Raw genomic sequence first — 18,396 nt, forward strand, 5'->3', positions numbered from 1 at the left:
AATCAACATGCACTAAAAAAAAAGGTGGTTGGGGGGGTAGTTTTACAGCAGTGTTCCTAAAAGAAGAGTAATGGCGGGTGCCTCGTTTGGCCAGAGACTAAAATTTTCCGTGTGGCCAACAGCCAGAGGAGTGTGACAGTGACATCAGAGAAGAACTTAAAATCAGTGCAATGGAAAAGAAAGTGCAGAATTAGACCCGGCTCTGTATGAACACGTACGGTGAAGGAGTGCACATAACGATATGCCGGGTACGCGGGACATGCTTTCCATACAGTATTCACTCGAGCTTCTGAGGGAGATATTGACCCACTTTACGGAGGAGAAAATGCATAGTACAATTTCAGCAACTGCCCACAGGTCACACAGCCAGAAAGTGGCAAAGCCAGAATCTTCACTGGGCCAAGTTTCACCCTCATAACAACTATTCTATTTTGTCTCTCTTTTTGGAAACAAAGAGACAAAGACCAATTATTTTTTTTTAAAAAGACAAAAACAGAATGGGGATGACGGGGTTATCCTGTTCCTCTTTAGGAACACTTACCTAGATTCCCAGTGCAAGCCACAGACCAAAACGCACTCTAAACAGATTAAAGAGTTAAATATAAAAAGTCATGTTATAGGGAAATAGCAGAAAACAGAACAGAATGTTTATCAGATCTATGGCAGCAGGATAACTTCCTCAGCCCTTGAAGCAATCACAGAGGAAGGGAGATTGACAGATTCAAATATATATGCATTAATATCTTCTGTAGAAGGAAGCATAATAAAACCAAAATGAAAAGGACATCAGACTAAGAAAATATCAGCACCGACTATGAGACAGTTAATATATACGATGTAGAAACATTTCAGTCAAATTAAAGAGACAGCAAGATGCCAATAGACAAAAGGACACAGGACACAAACAGGAAAGCCAGGCAAGAGGCAATCTACCAAGAAACAAATATACAGGGAAAATGTACATTTGATTCGATGACAGGGGAGAAATGTACGTGAAACACACCTACTATAATGAAAGGGATATTTCACGCCAGTCCTGACAAAGAAAACAGTTTCCAGCCTAATGGAAAGCAATATGGCAGCCACTCCCAAGGCAGACAGCCAGCCGGGATCAGGGTAGTGGAAAATCCAAGACCCCTGTCTCCTGCCTCAGGAGTCACCCCCTCACCACTTTGAGGGGGTGCCCCTTTGTCTCCAGTACACCTAGTCTTGCTTAAAACGGTCTTCTGTTCTGAGCTGGAGATGGTACCAGCAGTGGGTGGGACACAGTCTTTGTCCTCCTGAGCTTGTGGTGTACTGAGGGGGGCAAGGGTAGGAACTGTATTGCAGATGATAGGCATACTGGGAGCCAGAGTTCATGGGAGTGTAGACGGCTGTGTAAAAAGACTGCACAGAGGGGTACCTGGGTGGCTCAGTGTGTTAAGCCTCTGCCTTTGGCTCAGGTCTTGATCCTAGGGTCCTGGGATCAAGCCCCACATCGAGCCCCGCATCGGGCTCTCTGCTCAGCGGGGAGCCTGCTTACCCTTCTCTTCCTCTGCCTACCTCTCTGCCTACTTGTGATCTCTGTCTGTCAAATAAATAAATAAAATATTTAAAAAAAAAAAAAAAAAAAAAGACTGCACAGAGAGACGGCTTCTCCCGGCAGGAAGAGCATACTTAGCCAGGTGATGAGAGAAGGCACCGGATGGAAGGGAGCAAGCATGGGAACAGCCCCCAGCAAGGTTGGGGAGCTGGAGAGGAGGCCCATGCACCGAGCAGGGAGGCAGGGAGTGCTGAAATGCCAGGCAAACAGGACCTCCTCCTGATGGGGCTTCCAGGGCTACACTCGGAAGCTGAAACCCTCTGTGGGAGCTGCATTTTAGAAAGCCGGCCTCTGGCCTCAGGACAGAGAATGGACTGGAAAAGGTAAGACTGAGGCTTGTCCAGGAAGCCAGGCAGAAGCTGCTATGACGATCAGCAGGGTGGGGACCAGGAAGCGGGACTCTGCGCAGAGCCGGGACACAGAAGAAACATTTGATGGAGCGATACTAAGTAAACTGGTGTGGCAGAGATTCAAAAAGAGACATTTATGTTGACGGCTAGAAAGGAAAGCGGGGCTGGAGCCAGAAGAAAACCACGGCAGTCCCCAGCGTGTTTCCCAAACTATGGAACCGAGAGTCTCGGAGATGAATGAAAACTGCCAAGAGCAAGGGATCACCCAGGAGTCAGAAAGGGGGTGACTCACGCAGTTCGCAAACCCTAATTTCCTCTCCTTGGTCACACACTTCCTCCTGATTTCTTTTTCTGATGATTCATAAGAAAAAATTTCCCCTTTTCAATTCAAACCAGAAATGTTTGAGCACCTGAGTTCACCCTGCCCAAGCTATAACCTCTGCCCCCGAGCAAACAAAACCCCACTTAACCCCAAGCAACTAAAAAGACACTGGCTGCCAAGAAACCAAGAGGAAACAAGAGGTTTCTGGCACAGTGACAGCTTTCAGAGGCCCCCCAAGCCCTCCCATGCCCCAAGGTCTGCCAGCTCTCATATACAGGTTCAAGCTCCTCAGCCAGAACTCACAGGATTTCAGAATTCGGAGTTCGTTTGGATTCTGAAGAATCCAAATCACACGGTACCTTCAGTAGGGGTCTGGAGCAACAGGTGCAGTAAAACACATTCATAATCCTGCAGTGAATTCTATAAATATACACATAAGTGGGTTAAGTAAAAATTACGGGGATATTTGTGTCAGTTCAGACCAGGTTCTGGGACCAAATGAGTTTGCGGCATATTTACAAATCAACGTTTGGTGGCGGAGCTTTTTGGATTTCAGATAAGGGAGTTTAGAGCACATAGGTGTTGGGCCCTTGTTGACAGACCGTCCCTCGGTGTGCCCATTTTACAGATGAGCAAAGCGAGGCTCAGAAAGGTAAAGGAAACTGCTCAAGGTCTCACAGCTCTTAGTTGGCTGAGCTGAGAGTTGAGCCCAGAGCTGACATCTTTCCACATGTATTCATGGATTCTCCAGGCAATCGAAATGCCAGGCAGAGCATATAGCATTATGGGGAATGTGGGCAGCACTGGGAGTGGGGTCAAGATCTCAGGTGCAGCGGCAATCAAGGAGCACCTCCTTGGGGCAGGGGTGGAGGGCGTGTTCGTCTCCTCACACAGGTCCAGGGGCATGCAGCTATCCAGGCCACACAGGTCCAGAGCTCCCTGCGCCCTCCGCAGACACAGTCCCCGCCCCCACAGACCTCAGAGCCCACGGGAGGAGGCAGGCAACAAACACACAAACATGTCTTACAATCACGATAAATGCCATGAAGCAAACAGGTGAACTACAGAGATAGATAATGGAAAGACTTGAAAAGATCTTTCTCTAGGGTTAAACTGGGAGAGCCTTACAGGAGGAGGAGGAGGAGGCTGCCACACAAGAAGCCCTGTGGGCAGAGGGATTATCAAGTGCAAAGTCCATGGGGTGAGCAAGCAGAAAGCTGTCAATGTCACACGGGAGAGGAATAATGTGGCGAGAGCACAGAGGAGGAACAAGGTTGAGATTAGAATGGTCAGCACAGGCCGAAGCAGGTGAAATCCTGGGGCCATAGTAGGGATTTAGATTTTATCCCAAATGGGAAGCCCTTGGCAAGTACTTGAAAAGGAGTAACATGCTCTGATTTGCATTATAAAAGATGACGCAGGCTGTCACAGGGCGAGGATGGACTCTGTGAGGCTCCTTCCCTTGAGTCTCAATTTTCTCATCTCCACCATGGGCTCATGAGAAACCTCATAAAAAGCACAGCCAAGGGTGTCTGGCATATAGCTGACTTAGAACAAAGACTGGTTTTCCTACCCAATCACAAACCAGGAGAACCCAGTCCTAAATCATCCATAAATCATTCCCCTGGTTAAAATCCTTCAAAGGCTCCCGCCTCTTTCCCTGGGTTCTGTGGTCCCGCTTGACCTGATTTCTGCCACCTTCTCCAGCCCCATGCCTTATCATCTCCCACGGGACCTCTCTCTCCTGCCAGCTGAACCACTCCTAGATGTGCCAAGCAAGGTCCATTCCCTAAAGCACAAGGCCTCCTTCCCACTGGCCCTGCTGTCAGTCTACCACCTCCTTCCTATGAGCATTTGATGCGCACCTACTCCGGGCCAACCCTGTCTTGAACATGGAGAGGCTCCAAAAATGGCTGAGGGCGTCTGTGTGAGCACACGCGTTGAGTGGGAGTGTGAGTGAATGTGCACATAAAACAAGAACCCAAACACATCCAGCCTGACCCTCTTCTGATTGCTGGACTAGTTCTTATCCCCTCATTCATACATTAATTTCCTGAAAGACTATTTATTGGCTCCTCAGGGGCACCAGGCACTTTTCTGGGACCAAAGATCCTTGGAGCCTGCCTCTTGCTTTGAAGACAGAAAACAAACATTCAGTCTGGTAAGTAAGCCACTTACAGAGTATGTAGAAGGTTGTAAAAATTACGGAAAGGAGAAAAAGGTGAGCAGGTGAGATGAATCAGGAACACCAGGGTGGAGTGTATGCGAAATGAAACAGGGTAGTCAAGGCCGGCCTCACTGAGAAAGGGGCGGTTGGGCAAACTGGAAAGAGGGAAGAGACTAAGCCAGGCCAGTATGGGGGATGGGCGGAGAAACAGCCCGTGCAAAGGCCCGAAGGTCCGGCTATGCGGGTGAAGACCAGTAGGGCGGGCAGAGAGAGCAAGGGGGTTGTTGGTGGGGGGAGGTGTGGAGAGAAACCAGAGAAGCGGCAGAGGATGGAGTGTGCCCCACAGATGGCACTGAGATTACTCCTCCCCAGAGAGAGGAAGCCAGCCTTTTTTCCACAGCCTTATCTGATGGCTGTGGTCAGAGGAGCCAGTAAGGGCAGGCATGAGGGCTGCAACAGCTCGACACATCTGAGCCTCCGTGGGGCCTCAGAGCGGCTGACATCCGCTCGGCCTGCGGCTTCTTCCTGTGGCTTCTGCAATGCAGGTTGCCTCAATGGGTGCTATTTTTGCTTGTGTTTGAGGTTCTGTGCGGGCTCCTCTGTGCACGGCACTGGGGGCCGCTGGGCCTGGCCCCTCTTTGGGTTTGCTCTGCTCAGCCATTTAAATGTTCCAAGTGTCTTTGGGGATATTTACTGTCCAGCAGGTGGGAAAGAAGAGGAAATCTGTTGTGTGTGTTCCCTTGTCTGTCCTCAAGATCCTCCAACATCAGAGAGGTTAGATGGCTTATCCAGGGTGACCAGCCGGATCCAACCACAGGCTGAGGATTCTAAGGTCAGAAAGCCCTTAATGAGTAAGGAGTTATTGGCTTTGGCACCTAAACTGATGTTTCCCAAGCAGCTGCTCTGTGGTATCTGTCCTTCCAGAGAGCATGAGCGTAAAGGTGCATCACACCCGGCGTCACACCCGGCGTCCGTCCACTCAGAGCATCACAGCACTGATGCGGAGGACTGCGGTGGGGCGGTTGCAGGGAAGGGTCCCTGGCCCAGACCGCTGGGGGAGGGAGGAGTCAGCAATCAGAGCAAGTCTCTGGAAAGCAGTGAGGCCACAGCTCCATCTGCGAGAATGAGCAGGAGTTCAAGGGGTAAAGGAAACATTCTGGACAAAAAGGTCTGCATGTATAAAATCCAGAAGCACCACAGGTGGTTAGTGGTGGTGGTGGGGGGGTGTTCAGAAAGTGGTGATTCTGCCTGGGAGGGAGGAGGCAGAAGCTAGCTTGCTGATTGCAAAAAAGGAGATCAGACAGGTGCCCCAGCCCCCCAAGTGGTCACATTAAGGGTATCAGAACAGATCCAACAGGTTACAAGCAACCATCCAACAAAAGGCTTTCAGCAGGAGAGTGGTTCACAGAGATCCTGCTAGCTGTGTGCGGAGAGCCAACTCTCCACGGGAGGTGGAGACAGGGAGGCCTGAGCGGGAGGCTCCTGGATCACCCAAGCAATCAGGCAGGTAGTAGTGACGTGGGGAGGGGGTGCTGTACCCTGCAGGTGCAGCCGTCAGGGCCGAGAGTGAGGCCGAGAGAAGGGCCGGGCATGATGTAAGCCGAGGAGTGGGCAGTCCCAGTGTTTACCAAGATGGGCATGACAAGGGAGGGTGTGTCTGGGGGGTGGGAGCCAATGAATCAAGACAGGGACCATTTAGAGTCACCGTCTCCTTCAGATTTGCCCTCTAGGGCAAGGATGTGCAAACCAAAGCGGCTTTTCTATGCCATTCCCCCATTCATAAGAGGCTGCTGCCCCCATGGCCTCAATTGTTCTGCCCAGCAAGTAAGACCCAGAGAGAAGGAGTATGTGGCCTAAAGTCTCAGCCAGAAATCAAGAGAGGGAAGCCTGCAAATCTAGGCCCACCTGATTCCTGTATCAATGGCCATTTCAACAGAGACCCAAAAGCAGGAGGCCCCCACACCCTCCCTGGAAAATGTCCCCCCAGGGTCTGGGAGAAGCTGGAGAAATCTCTTCCCATCTACGGTATTTCAGGGCTTCCTTTGTGATCCACACATGTGAGTACTTGCCAGGCCCCCTGGCTGGACAAAGATGGTGACTCCCGGACAGCCCTCGGACCCCCTGAGGCGGTCACAGCAGGGGTCACAGAGGGGGCGTCAACTGTGCTCCAGTCGCCGCCTCAGGAAACCTCGCACCCCTGCCTCGGCTCCCCGTTTCATTAATTACTGGTTTGCGAACGCAGGAGGCAGCAGGAGGGAGACAGTCATCACGGGTGCCACTAATCACAGAAGGGAAGTTAATTCCAAAGCTGAAGCTCCCCGTCCGCCGAAGGTCCCACATACAGCCCTGATTTCCAACGTGGAATGAAGAGTAGGGGTTAGTAGGACCAGCCTCAACTATTTTTCTAAGGGAATCAGAGACTTAAAGAAGGCAAAGAAACTTACCCACGACCACAAAGCAATTACACGCAAGAATATAAACACAGAACTCTGGCTTCCCATTCCCTGGGCCCTTCATCCTCTCCATAAATATTCATTAGGTGTCTGCTGCGTGTCAGACTCTATGAGGCAGCAGATACCCTGCGCCCCAGTCAAGGGCTCCCAGGACCCTTCCCTAAGAGGGGAAAGTATTTTTAATCACTGAGCACCACACAGTGCCTTAGATATCCAGTCCCATTTAATTCTAATAATTTGCCATTTTATAAGTAAGGAAACTGGCTCAGAGAGGTAAACTGACCTGCCAGAAACCACACAGCAAACAGAAGGCAGAACCAGGACTCTAAGTCTGGGTTCAGCTCCTGTTCTCCAGGCCCAGGGGGATTCAGGGACGGTGATACTCCAGCCACATCCTCCCTTCTTGGACCACCCCTACCTCCCTTCCAAAGCATTTCTCTGATCCTGGGCTCTCAGCTAGCCCTGGCTTACTGGCTGGCTGCTGTCCTGAGACCCCACCAATACAATGCTAGTATTCAGAAAGCTCTTCAAGAAGCGTTAAAAATAAGAGTCAGTTCTGCTTCAAGACAGCCATAAAGTCCCTGTAATTAACTCCTCTCCCAGTCAGGAGTCCATGGATATAATCAGAGACACAGAGAAATGGGTACCAGACAGGGCTAGGTGGCAGAATGCGGCTCTGAATCCAAGCTCCCTGAGAAGGGAACCAGAACACAGTCTAGCTATCAGCACAAGGGGGAAAGTTCCCCAGTCCTATGCCCACACGGGCACGTCTGTGCACGTGCACACATACAGACACACACACACGGTGTTAGCCATGAAGTTCTCCAAAGTAGAGCTAAGGGTCTGGAGCATTTTTTGATTCACTCACTCAACATTTATGGAGGTCCTACCGCATATAAGGCAAATTACTAGGCGGCGTGTGTGGGCACGTACATACACAATCACCGCAATGCAGGGAAGGAAGTATCCGTGTCCCCATTTTACGGATAAGGAGACTGAGACTCGCAAGGCTCAAGAAACTTTGCTTTATGTGGCAGACTGTATTTGTAGCAGAGCTGAGGACCTAACCCAGCCTCTGGAACACAGGAGGCTCTCGATGGCCATTTCCTTAGCGGCTGATTGGCTCCAAAGCCTTCCCCAGGAGACCAAGGGCTTGTGGCTTCTTGCCTTTGATCCAGTATGCAGAAGGTGGAGATCACACAGGGGCCACAGAAACTCCTGTTTCTTGGGTCTCTCTTAGGTCACCCGGGACATTTCCAGCAAGGCAAAGCAGGCATTTGAGGGTGGTTTCCGTTTCTGGGACACAGGTGCACAAAGCCAGTTTTTCAACAATGACCGTGATGAATCAGAGCACCAGAAGAGGTCAGGCCTCCAGCTCAGCAGGGTGCAGCCCCCCAGTCACTTGCAACCAGCCCCACCCCCAACTCAGCCAACTCCCTCCACAAAGACCATCTCCCCAGCGGCAGCTAGAACATGCCATCAATGTTCGGTTTCTGTCAGAATCTCTGTCACCTGCTATGTGTGTATGTGTTTGCCCTTCAGTCTGTGACAACGTGCTCCTTCCTCTTTGGCTGGCCTGGCTTTTACAACAGGAGGGCAACTGGAGATCCCAGCTGGGTGTTTTTCCAAGATTCTTAATGGTCAAAAGGAAAAGGTGATCCTTGCAAATTTGGGGAGGAAGTTTCATTGGTTCCACAAACTCCAAAATCCAAAGGAAGGAGGCAGCTCCAACTTTGTTCCTCGCAGCCCCAGCCACTCCTCCCCCCTCCTCGCTGCCTTGAAAAGCCCTTCCCGCTCCTCATCCTGGGTATCTTCTGGGCTCTTGCCATACCCTGAACTACCCTATCCTTGTTTCTGGTCTGAACTGGGCAGACCCTCCCAACCACACGTGGCCAGGCCCACTGCAGGGGGTGCTGGATGGATGGATGGATGGATGGATGAGGGACAAATGCTTCCGGAATAAGCTGGGCACCTATGATGCTCAGGGTGCCAAGACCTGCCCCTCCAGGGGCCAATCCCAGCCACTTTCAAAATTCCTTTTCAAGAAGGAGCTGCCAACCACAGGCCTCCTGGGCCCTCCAGGACATCTTCATTCCACAAGGTGACAAGCACCAGTCCAGGTCCCGGCCTGCCACCGCACCCCCCCACCCCCGCCCCGGCCAGGCACCGTCTGTCTGCACTCCGCAGCGACAGCCTGACCACCTCCACCGCAGGAGGTGGCGGCACCCGCTGCTTACCTTCTGCTGAAACACACCTGCAATGCACCAGCGTCTTGCAAGTAGAAGGAGCCCGAGTCTCATTCCACAGAAGCCCTGGCAGCGAGAGAACGCGCCCGCGACAGCCTCTGTGCGATTCTGCTGCATAATCAGCAGAGAAAGAGAAAAAATGCCAGAAATAGCAAGCTTTATAAGCCCTCCTGACAAGTCTTGGTCCTCTATTGGCTGGAGGCCCAGCACCCCCGCCCCCCATCCCATTCCTATAAGGTGAAATGGAAAAACCTGTTATTTAACCTCTTTTATCAAAATCCATCTCCTATCCCAATCTGGGCCTGAGTGCGCGGAGCTCCTGGCAGCGGTCTCCACACCAGGTCTCGCAGAGCGGAAGGGGAGGCAGCCTTCGCCTCTCACGCACACTGCCTTGGGAGCAGGTATTGAGCTGGAAAGGCTTCTGGAAGGCAGCCTGGCAGCACCTGTCAACATGGGAACGTTGCATGCCATTTCATCTGGCAATCAGACTCCTGAGCAGCATCCGTCCTACAGACACCCCCGTTCTGGTGTGCACGGTGCATGCCCACAGATGTTGCTCGTTACAGACAAGACCGAGGGCCAGGAGGGCCAGGCTCAATGTCTAGGGGTAAATAGATTAAAATGTAGCCATTCTGTGGAATATGATGGAATGAGGAAGGTCTGCAGGTGCTGACTTGGGAATGGTTGGGAGAAAAAGTCAAGGATGTGATCCCATTTTTATAAAAACAGTTGTGTGTGTGTGTGTGTGTGTGTGTGTTTGGACGGGCACTGTCAAAGATGCAAAACTGTGAAGGGTGGACACCTTGCAGAGTAGGAGAAGAGGGTATTTTCATTTGCTACTTTTCTTTGTCTTCTTTTCTTTTCTTCTTTTTTTCTCTTCCACAAGCATGTATGACTTTTGGAATTTAAAACAAAAACATAAAAGTCTCCCTGGTTCCTTCCACTCCTCTGACACCAGCAGACCAAGGGCCAAGGTCACCCACGCCAAGGTTGGGTCAGGTTGGGACAGGGCTGGCCGGAGGCACTATCGACCCCCTGTAGTCCTGGTAGCTTTCACACAGGTGCAGTTTAACTTAGGGCTCCCTGAAGAATGTGGACGCTGGAATAAGACAGAACTGGGTTCAAATCCTGCCTGTGCCTGCTGGAACGGTTACCTTCTCTGAGCCTTGGTTTCTTCATCTATAAAACAGGGACGACGGTACCTATTAAGTGCCATATACTGTGCCAGGCGCTGTTAAACCAATTTCAGTTTGGTTCACTTTGGAAATTAAATGTTTCAGAAACATCCGAGGCTGCTGAGGAAGGCTCACAGAGCTGAGCACGTCCAGGAATCAGTGACAGGAGTTCTGCGAATCATCTCATTGTCGAATACTTATACAATAGCAAACTAAGTGAGGAGGAGAAGGACCTGGGTAACAAATGTTGACAAAGGGGACCGACACCCAGCCCTCTGCATGAGGAGGGGTGGAGGGATCAGAATGGGCTCCAGAGAGGAAGAGTCTTGTGCCCGTGCCTCTGCACCCCTCCCATGCTGTTCCCTCTGCCTGGATTGCGCTCGCCCAGACCCTCACACAACTGACTTCACAAACTTCACATCCTGCTTGGAGATCTCCTTCCTCCCCAGAGAGGGATCCTTTGAGTCACCTGCACTGAATTACTCTCCTCATAGCACACCACTCCTGCCAGCGATTTCTGCCTATTTGTTTCGATGGTTTTCGTTTCTGTTCATCATTCATCTTCCTCCCCAGGCTGTGAGCTCCCTGATGACCAGGACCCTCTGGAGCCTTGCTCATCTCTGGGTCTTGGTTCCTAGCAGAGGGCCCGACACCACGGCAGATGCTCAACAGATAGAAATACACACGATCCGTAGAGCCAAGGCCCAAATCCCCGCACACGGAGCTTTTGTGAGGAAGAAGGGATATAGATTCTGTACGATGATAGAAAGATGGAAATTTCAGACATACTGAAGATCTGGAAACACACACACAAAGCTGGGAGGGTGCTAGAAAAGCCTATCCATGCGTGCTTCTATAGGCTTAAGATGGGAAAGGACGTTCTAGGCCCCAATTCATTAGGACACAGACATTTATTTCTTCATTGCAACATTGTTCATAAGAAAATGGAAACAAGAATAAAATCCATTGAGGGGTGGCCTGGGTTGCTCAGTCAGGTGAGCATCTGACTCTTGGTTTCAGCCCAGACCATGATCTTCGGGTCATGTGATCAAGCCCCGTGTCAGGCTCCATGCTTAGCGCAGAGTCTGCTTGTCCCTCGCCCTCCTATCTGCCTCTCTCTCTCTCTCAAATAAATAAAAATCTTTAAATGTCATGCTGTTGGTGCTTTGGAAAACAGAATAAAAGCCATTGATAGGTATTAGTTAAATAGATCACAACTCGCCATGCAGTGGAATACTATGCAGCCATGACAAATGATCTGCATTCTCTTGATATGGAAAGAAGCCCACCTTGCTTGTTGGATGTTGAACTTTCTAACTGGAAACCAGAGACTCCGATAGGCAAAAGATGTAACTGATTGCTACGAAGAAAGCGTGGAGGTGAAAAGCCTTTGATTATCATTTATTAATTCATTGACTCAACAGGATTCTCTGTTCCCTCTGCCTAGTCCCTACTCTAAGCAGGGCAGGGTTCCAGACAGAAGGGCCATCTGTGATCAGGACACTGTCCTTGCCCTCGAAGACAGCTCAGCTTACACATGTACGTGAGAAACTAGTACATAAGGGAGACACTGCTCCTGGTTAAGGGCTGCAGGGTCACCGGCTGAGGGGGGCTTCCCAGAAAAGGTGTCATCCGAACTGGGGATAGAAGGAGGGGTAGTGGGGTATACAGAAGGGAGGAAACATGTTGAGAGGCAGAGGTGGGGTGACACGGGGCAGGTGCAGAAAGTCCCTGCCCTCTCCACCAAACACTGAACTCCCATGGGTGGGAAGGGGGATCTGAGAGCTGAGCCTGGGTCCAGAAGATTCTGGGCTTAATTCTGCCACTCGAGAGCCAGAAAGAGGAATTCTGGGTTTGTGACGATGCCGTCCCCCGGTACGTGGTCACAGAACAGCTTCCCGACCTGGACTCACTCACCCTGAGAGTGCCCGCCCCAATAAACATTTGGGCCAAGGTACCCAGTGCAGGGTGGAGGGGGGTCCAGCTCTACAGACCCTCTACTCAGTCGGCTCCTTCTGGGGTCAAGCCAGGGAGGGGCCACTGCACCTTGAGGGAACTCAGCATTTTTAAGTTTAGTTTAGTTTTTTTTTTTTTTTTTTTTTTTTTTTTTTTAATTTGGGGCATTCTGAGGCAGCTCGATGGTTATGGTTCCAAACAAAGAGAGATGACTCAGCTTCATGTGAAGAGCCGAAGCCTTTTGGGAAAGATATTTCTGTTTGAATGCTTCTTTCTCGGCCACAGGGGCAGCTCTTCCAGGCTTCCTTGTTTTCTGGACGTTCAACTGTTCCCAGGGTGGGGGCAGGGACGAGGACCAGGCTCTGGGGACCAGACTGCCTGAGTCTGAATCCTGGCACTACCCCTTACTCACTCAGAAGATCTGGACAGTTATACCCTCTCTGAGCCCACATTTACTTAAGACTGCCTTGCAGGGTCTTTGTGCAAAGCGGCCGTCCCTCATGGAAAGGGTCTGGTCCCACGCCTGCCACGAAAGGAGTGTACAATAAACATCACTATTAGTAACCACAGCGACCTGTGCTGAGCTTCTGCGGTGCCTGGATTATCTCACTTAATCCTGCCAAGCACAAGGTCTCAGTTTAGGGCTGAATCGACTAAGGCTCAAAGCTGTAAGCTGACTTGAGTTTCCATCTCCCCCTTCAAGAGGGTCAGTGCACACACACCCCAGGCCGACGTCGGGGAAAGCTGTACAAGCTCTTTCTTCCCATCGGACTCTCTCTGTGCCAGCAGCCGAATGCGCACACCCATGGCCTTCATCTGCAAAACGGGGACAAGATTCTGAGGTTGTTGAAATAGTCTAGTCATGGCTTAATAAAAATAATGCCATGAAGGTGCTTTAGAAACCTTTAAGTTTCTAAAAGGTTTCCAGAGGAAACCTCACTCCTTCCTCTGGGACAAGGAGTCAACAAAAAGCCAAGCTCTTCATGTACAATATCCCAAGAGGTACGTAAAGCTCTTTGGGAAAACACCCTCACAAGCCGGGAGGAAACCCGAAAATGAGACAGAGGTGCGAGTTCAGGCAAATAAAGATTTTTTATTTTTTATTTTTTTATTTTTATTTTTTTTTTTAAAGATTTTATTTATTCATTTGACACAGAGAGATCACAAGTAGGCAGAGAGGCAGGCAGAGAGAGAGAGAGGAGGAAGCAGGCTCCCCGCGGAGCGGAGAACCCGATGCGGGACTCGATCCCAGGACCCTGAGATCATGACCTGAGCCGAAGGCAGCGGCTTAACCCACTGAGTCACCCAGGCGCCCAAATAAAGATTTTTTAAAAGGGACTTTAAAATGGTCCATTATCAAATGGCCACCCTGCACCAGAACATGAACTCAGGGTCTCTCAAACTTCTGTTCTGGAACAAATGTAAACAAACAAACGAACAAGAAAAAGCCAATGCAGGCGAACCCACGGTAACTCAAAGAGTCAGTTGAAACCCTTTCCACCCCTTCCCCCGCATCACCCTGAAGGACATATGCTGACAGAGCAACCTTAGTAGTAACTGACTAATTGTAAACCCTGTGATTACCAGGGTTGATTTCCATGTACTTCCTTTTACAGCGCAGAGAACCTCTCCGGAGTGTAATTGCCAAGTTCAATTTTAGCTCTGTCACATCCAACCATCGCTGCTAACTAAGGCGGCCGCTTCCTTGCCAGGTAAGCTGTAATGAAGTCGGCTCCCTGCTTAATTTCACAATATTGTGATGCCCCCGTCAGCACCTGTAAGTGCTGAGAAGCTCTGAGCTGCTGTTAAGTAAATCCCGCCCAAGGGAAGTGATTAAAGCCGCTTTGTGCCTCTCGGGGGTCTTTCTGGATCCTCCATCCACCTGGAAGTTGGGGCTGCGTAGTCCCACGCGCCTGGTCGCCCAGAATGCCGGTCACCGTGGGGTCGCACTGTGCACCCAGGCATGGCCAGGGTCCTGCCTGCCTTCCTCTTCCGTCAGTGCCTCCCACAGCCCCGCCAGAACTCCCAGTCATGTCTTACTGCTCAGAGTCTCACCAAATGGCCCTCATACAGCCTCCCACAGCACTGCGTGCTTTTGTGGGGCTAGGTGCGACACCACGCTTCAGCCTCGTTTTGTCACAATGCCCTACTGGCCTTGGTGTCTGTCCATTATGAAGCAGCTGCCGCCACACACATGACTCCTGACTGGGTTCCAACGGCACAACTGTCCCCTCAGGTGATGCCAGGCTTGTTTGGCCTGATTTTGTGCAGACCACAGCTTTGGTCCAGGTATGGGCAGGAGCAGATGGGTGAGGGCTGTGCCCTCTGAGCGCCCACTACTGGCCAGGCACACACCAGGTACTCTGTACCCATGTAATCCCCACAAGCGGCCAGAGCAGCAAGGGAGCAGGGGCATGGCCCCTAGTCTTATACTTGGGGAAACTGAGGTCTGAGACCTTCCATGAGGCTGGTGAGAGGAATTGCCTTCAGTTCCAAATGCCAGTCAAGGCTGTCTTCTCGTGAGGAGCTGCCAAGCCTCTTCCCCCTGGTCAAAGAAATCATCCAGTAAACCTATTTCCCTTTTCACTCATCTGCCAGGAAGCCCAGAGCCAGCTTTGCAGGCCAATTTCAATAACTGCAGAGCCCCAGGCCAACATATCTGCTTTTTTCATTTTCATTTTTCACCTAGAATTCATTCTATTTATGTTTTCCTTGGCTTTAATTTTGTAGGTATTACATATACCTCTATATCTTCCTATGTGTTCTTGCCACTGAATAACCAAAAATAAACAAACAAGCACTAAAAGTGAGACTCCGAGAGGTTAGGCAGTGTCCCAAGGCCCCCCAGCGGGCCCAGCGGTGCTGGCTGACCCCAGCTGCTGCTTCCCCTCCTCAACCAAAAGCAGGTCCTGCACATTGCTTCCTGCCAAGAACAACAATGGGGAACAGGTCCTTCCATATCCACACTCCCTTCCCAACAGGAGGTGACACTAAGAGGAGCACATGCTCTGTCCCCGGGACTGTTTCCTGCATTTACGCACACGGCTTCTCAAGACAGCCCTGTTAGGCAGATGCAATTATTACCCCCATTTTACAGAGAAGGAAACTAAGGCACAGAGAAGGTAAATAACTTGTTGGATATGCACAGCTAGTAAGCGGACGGGGAGTGAGTTTCTGCTCACTACAGTGTTGGTGACTGAGTCCCTAAATCCCTCGTTTTACAGATCAGGAGACGAGGTTCTGAGGGAGAAAATGTTCCTCCAAGCCTGGACTTTGACTATCAGGTCTGGATGGCTGCTGCTGTAGAGGGAGAAGCCAGGGGCTCCAGGAAGCCCCCATCTCAGTGTCCAGCCAAGGCGAAGCCATGCTTCTAAAAGTGAGGATACAAGACTACTCCGGCCAGAGGTACACAAGGAGTTTGCTGGGCAGAAAGTTTTGGGGTCTCCAAGGCCACCACCGCTGCCCCTCCACCACAACCATCCTGGACCCGTGTGATGGGGCAGGTGTTGCGACCCGGCTGGGCCCACACGGGGAGCTGACAAACACACTCCTCCTAGCCACACTGATGTCTGAGCCTCCAGTTCAGCCAGAGACAGTATGGAAATGAACTGTGAAGCGTGAAGATCCAGGTTCAAATCCCAGCTCTGCCACTTACTAGCTGTGACCCCTGGGTAAGCACGAGCTTCTCTGCAAAGTGGGCTATTGATGCCACCTCTTGCTGGGTGTCTGTGGAGATGCAGAGCCCACCAGCCCCGTGCTCTCCCTCCCAGGGGAGGTTGCTGTTTCGGTGCCTGCCTCCAGCCGCATCCTGGCAACTCCCCCCAGGCCATCGATCGAGAGATGACGGGGGAAGGCAGGGAGGTTTGCTCCAACTTAGCTCACTCGGGACATGCTTTCTGGGACAAGACTGAAAAATAAAATTAAATAACGAAATGTGAGGTGGACTAGAAACCCAAAGTCGGGACTGATCTTGCTAGAACTGCCAAGGATACCTCGGGCAGGGAGGGAGGGGTAGGAGAGACTCCACGGCTTGTCCCACCGCTGGTGGGGCATCTGCGTCTCCCAGCCGGCTGCAGGATGGGCTGCTGGCCCATGTGATGCATCCTGGTTACCATGGTTTCGGTTTGTTCTGCGGCCTGGTAAAGAGGAGCGCTTGCTGTCCTCTGAGCCCCTGCACTGTCCTGGGCTGCGCCCAGGCAGGAGCCCGCAGGCCCAGGAGAGAGGCTCTCAGATTACCTCAGTCCCACAGGCCCCTCGCCACCTGACCCAGGGTGGATGGGGGCAGATCCTGTTTTCAGATGAGAATACCAAGGCCTGAGGCTAATGGCACCTGCCCGGAGTTTCATGGCGAAGCCACAAGGAGCAGGGATTCAAACTCGGATTTGCCTGGCTTGTCCTATTTTTCCAATTCTGTGCTGGCTCATTTACGATCATTACTCTGGCTCCCAGAGACCTCAGGCCTTTTCTAAAGTGGCAACCCCTGAGATGCCTTTGGGAGCCTGCCTGAAGCAGAGGCAGCTCATGGGAGTAAGCAGGTGGTTCCCCAGGGGTCTGGACGCTCAGGTCCCCACGCCGGATCTGACAACATCCCCGGTTCATAGTTCAAAGATTACTGGCCAACAGTACTAAATCCAAACCCTTACTTAACCCAGCACCCCAGGCCCACCCCTCAATCCTACATATCTGACCTCTCCCTCAGTGCCGCCTCATACTTTCTAAAGCTCAACTCCCTCCTCTTCCCCAAGGATCTCCTGGATGCCCACATGAGTGTCAGTCTCTCCCTCGTCCCAAAGCCCACCAAGCCCAGCCATCCTGTGTATAACCTGCTCGTGGAAAGGTCTTTCCCCACCTCCCTCCTAAGACTGGGTCACATGGGCACTGCTCAGGGGACACCTATGAACCAAAAGTTCCTTTCTCAGACCAAGCACGCTGACACTTAAAGGGAACTGGCATTTCAATGGGTGCTCGAATGTGCCAAGCCTCTCCTTCCACAGGGCCTTTGCACATGTTGCTCCACCTAGACTGCCTCCCTTGCCCTGCATAGTGACCTGTCTTCCTACAGCTCCGGAAGTTCCCTCCGACCCTCTGTTTCCTGGCCTCGCAGCACCTATGCCACTCTGCTAACCAGCTCTGTTATGTCCACATTCTGTGTTTCATTATGTCATTACATGTCTCTTGTTCACCCTGGAAATCCCACCACAGGGCCTAGCACAGAGCAGGTGCTCCATAGATGTTTCTTGTCAGCCATGGCCGATTACAAAGATGACCATGGGGTCCTCCTGTTTCTACACGTGTGCCCGCTGCACGGTGATGTCACCGTTCCTCTTCTCAAGAGATGGGATCTTTTTCTTCCCTCCTTGAAGCTGGGCTTAGCCACATGACTTTACCTGGCCACTGAGACAGCGACAAATGGGCCACGAGGAAAAGCTTGAGAAGCATGGGTGCACTAGAGCACCTCACTCTTGAGGTGCCAGGAGCCCCGAAACACTAAGTGAAGGAGCCTGCCAGTTGCTGGAAGAAGAGGTTTGGGGGAAAGCCGGGCCAGCAATCAGCCAGCTCCCAGCCAGCAGCCTGCCAAGTGCCACACTGGTGAGCGAGGCCATCCAGCTGTCCGGGAACCAGCCACGTGACCACAAAGGCAGGAGGGGGCCCTGCAGAGACCAGCCAGCCCAGCCCAGAGAGCCCTCCAGCCGAGCCACAGCATGTCAGCTAAATAACACGGCAGTTGCTTTAAACAACTAATTCCGGGTGACTTGTTAGCACAGCAACAAGCAGGAGCTAACAGAAGACCATGGGCCATGAGACGCTCACAGCAAAAGAACAAGGGTCTGGTCTATACAACCTCAAGTTCAGGAGAATGCAAGCCTCTCGGGAGGGGCAAAGCAGCTGGAGGGGAAGGCTCAGGCCACTGGGTTTGAACCCTACTGTCCTCGGACTTTGGCTTCAGCCTGGACAAGGCAGGCACTCACCTCTGTCTGCAGTGGGAACAACACATCCTATGGCAAGTCTTCTAGGATGGTTTGAGTCTCAACAGGGAACACATGTGAAACCATCCCCTTGTCCCCCCCAAAGGAAGCCAAAGACTCTCTGCACGTGGGAAGACAAATGTTGCAGAATAAAGATCACGACTTCAGAGATAGACAGA

General features: G+C 51.5%; 1 protein-coding gene across 8 annotated transcripts in view; it reads right to left on the reverse strand.

The window, feature by feature from the left end:
• TOX2 (TOX high mobility group box family member 2) overlaps positions 1-18,396 on the reverse strand; it is a 129,806-nt gene that overhangs the window by 92,763 nt on the left and 18,647 nt on the right. The window contains exons 1-2 of one of the 8 annotated variants that reach the window (XM_032350591.1): positions 9,385-11,362; positions 9,112-9,228 (exon numbers count right to left, since the gene is read on the reverse strand). The exons of 6 other annotated variants lie outside the window; for them this stretch is intronic. In XM_032350591.1, coding sequence (XP_032206482.1) covers positions 9,112-9,228; positions 9,385-9,591 — 324 coding nt within the window. In that variant the 5' untranslated portion in view covers positions 9,592-11,362. Of the gene's footprint in view, positions 1-9,111; positions 9,229-9,384; positions 11,363-18,396 lie in introns of those variants that run through there. One more of the 8 variants, XM_032350594.1, reaches the window with a different exon arrangement.

This window comes from Mustela erminea, chromosome 7 (assembly GCF_009829155.1).
Source record: "Mustela erminea isolate mMusErm1 chromosome 7, mMusErm1.Pri, whole genome shotgun sequence".
In the NCBI taxonomy this organism is placed as follows: Eukaryota; Metazoa; Chordata; class Mammalia; order Carnivora; family Mustelidae; genus Mustela; species Mustela erminea.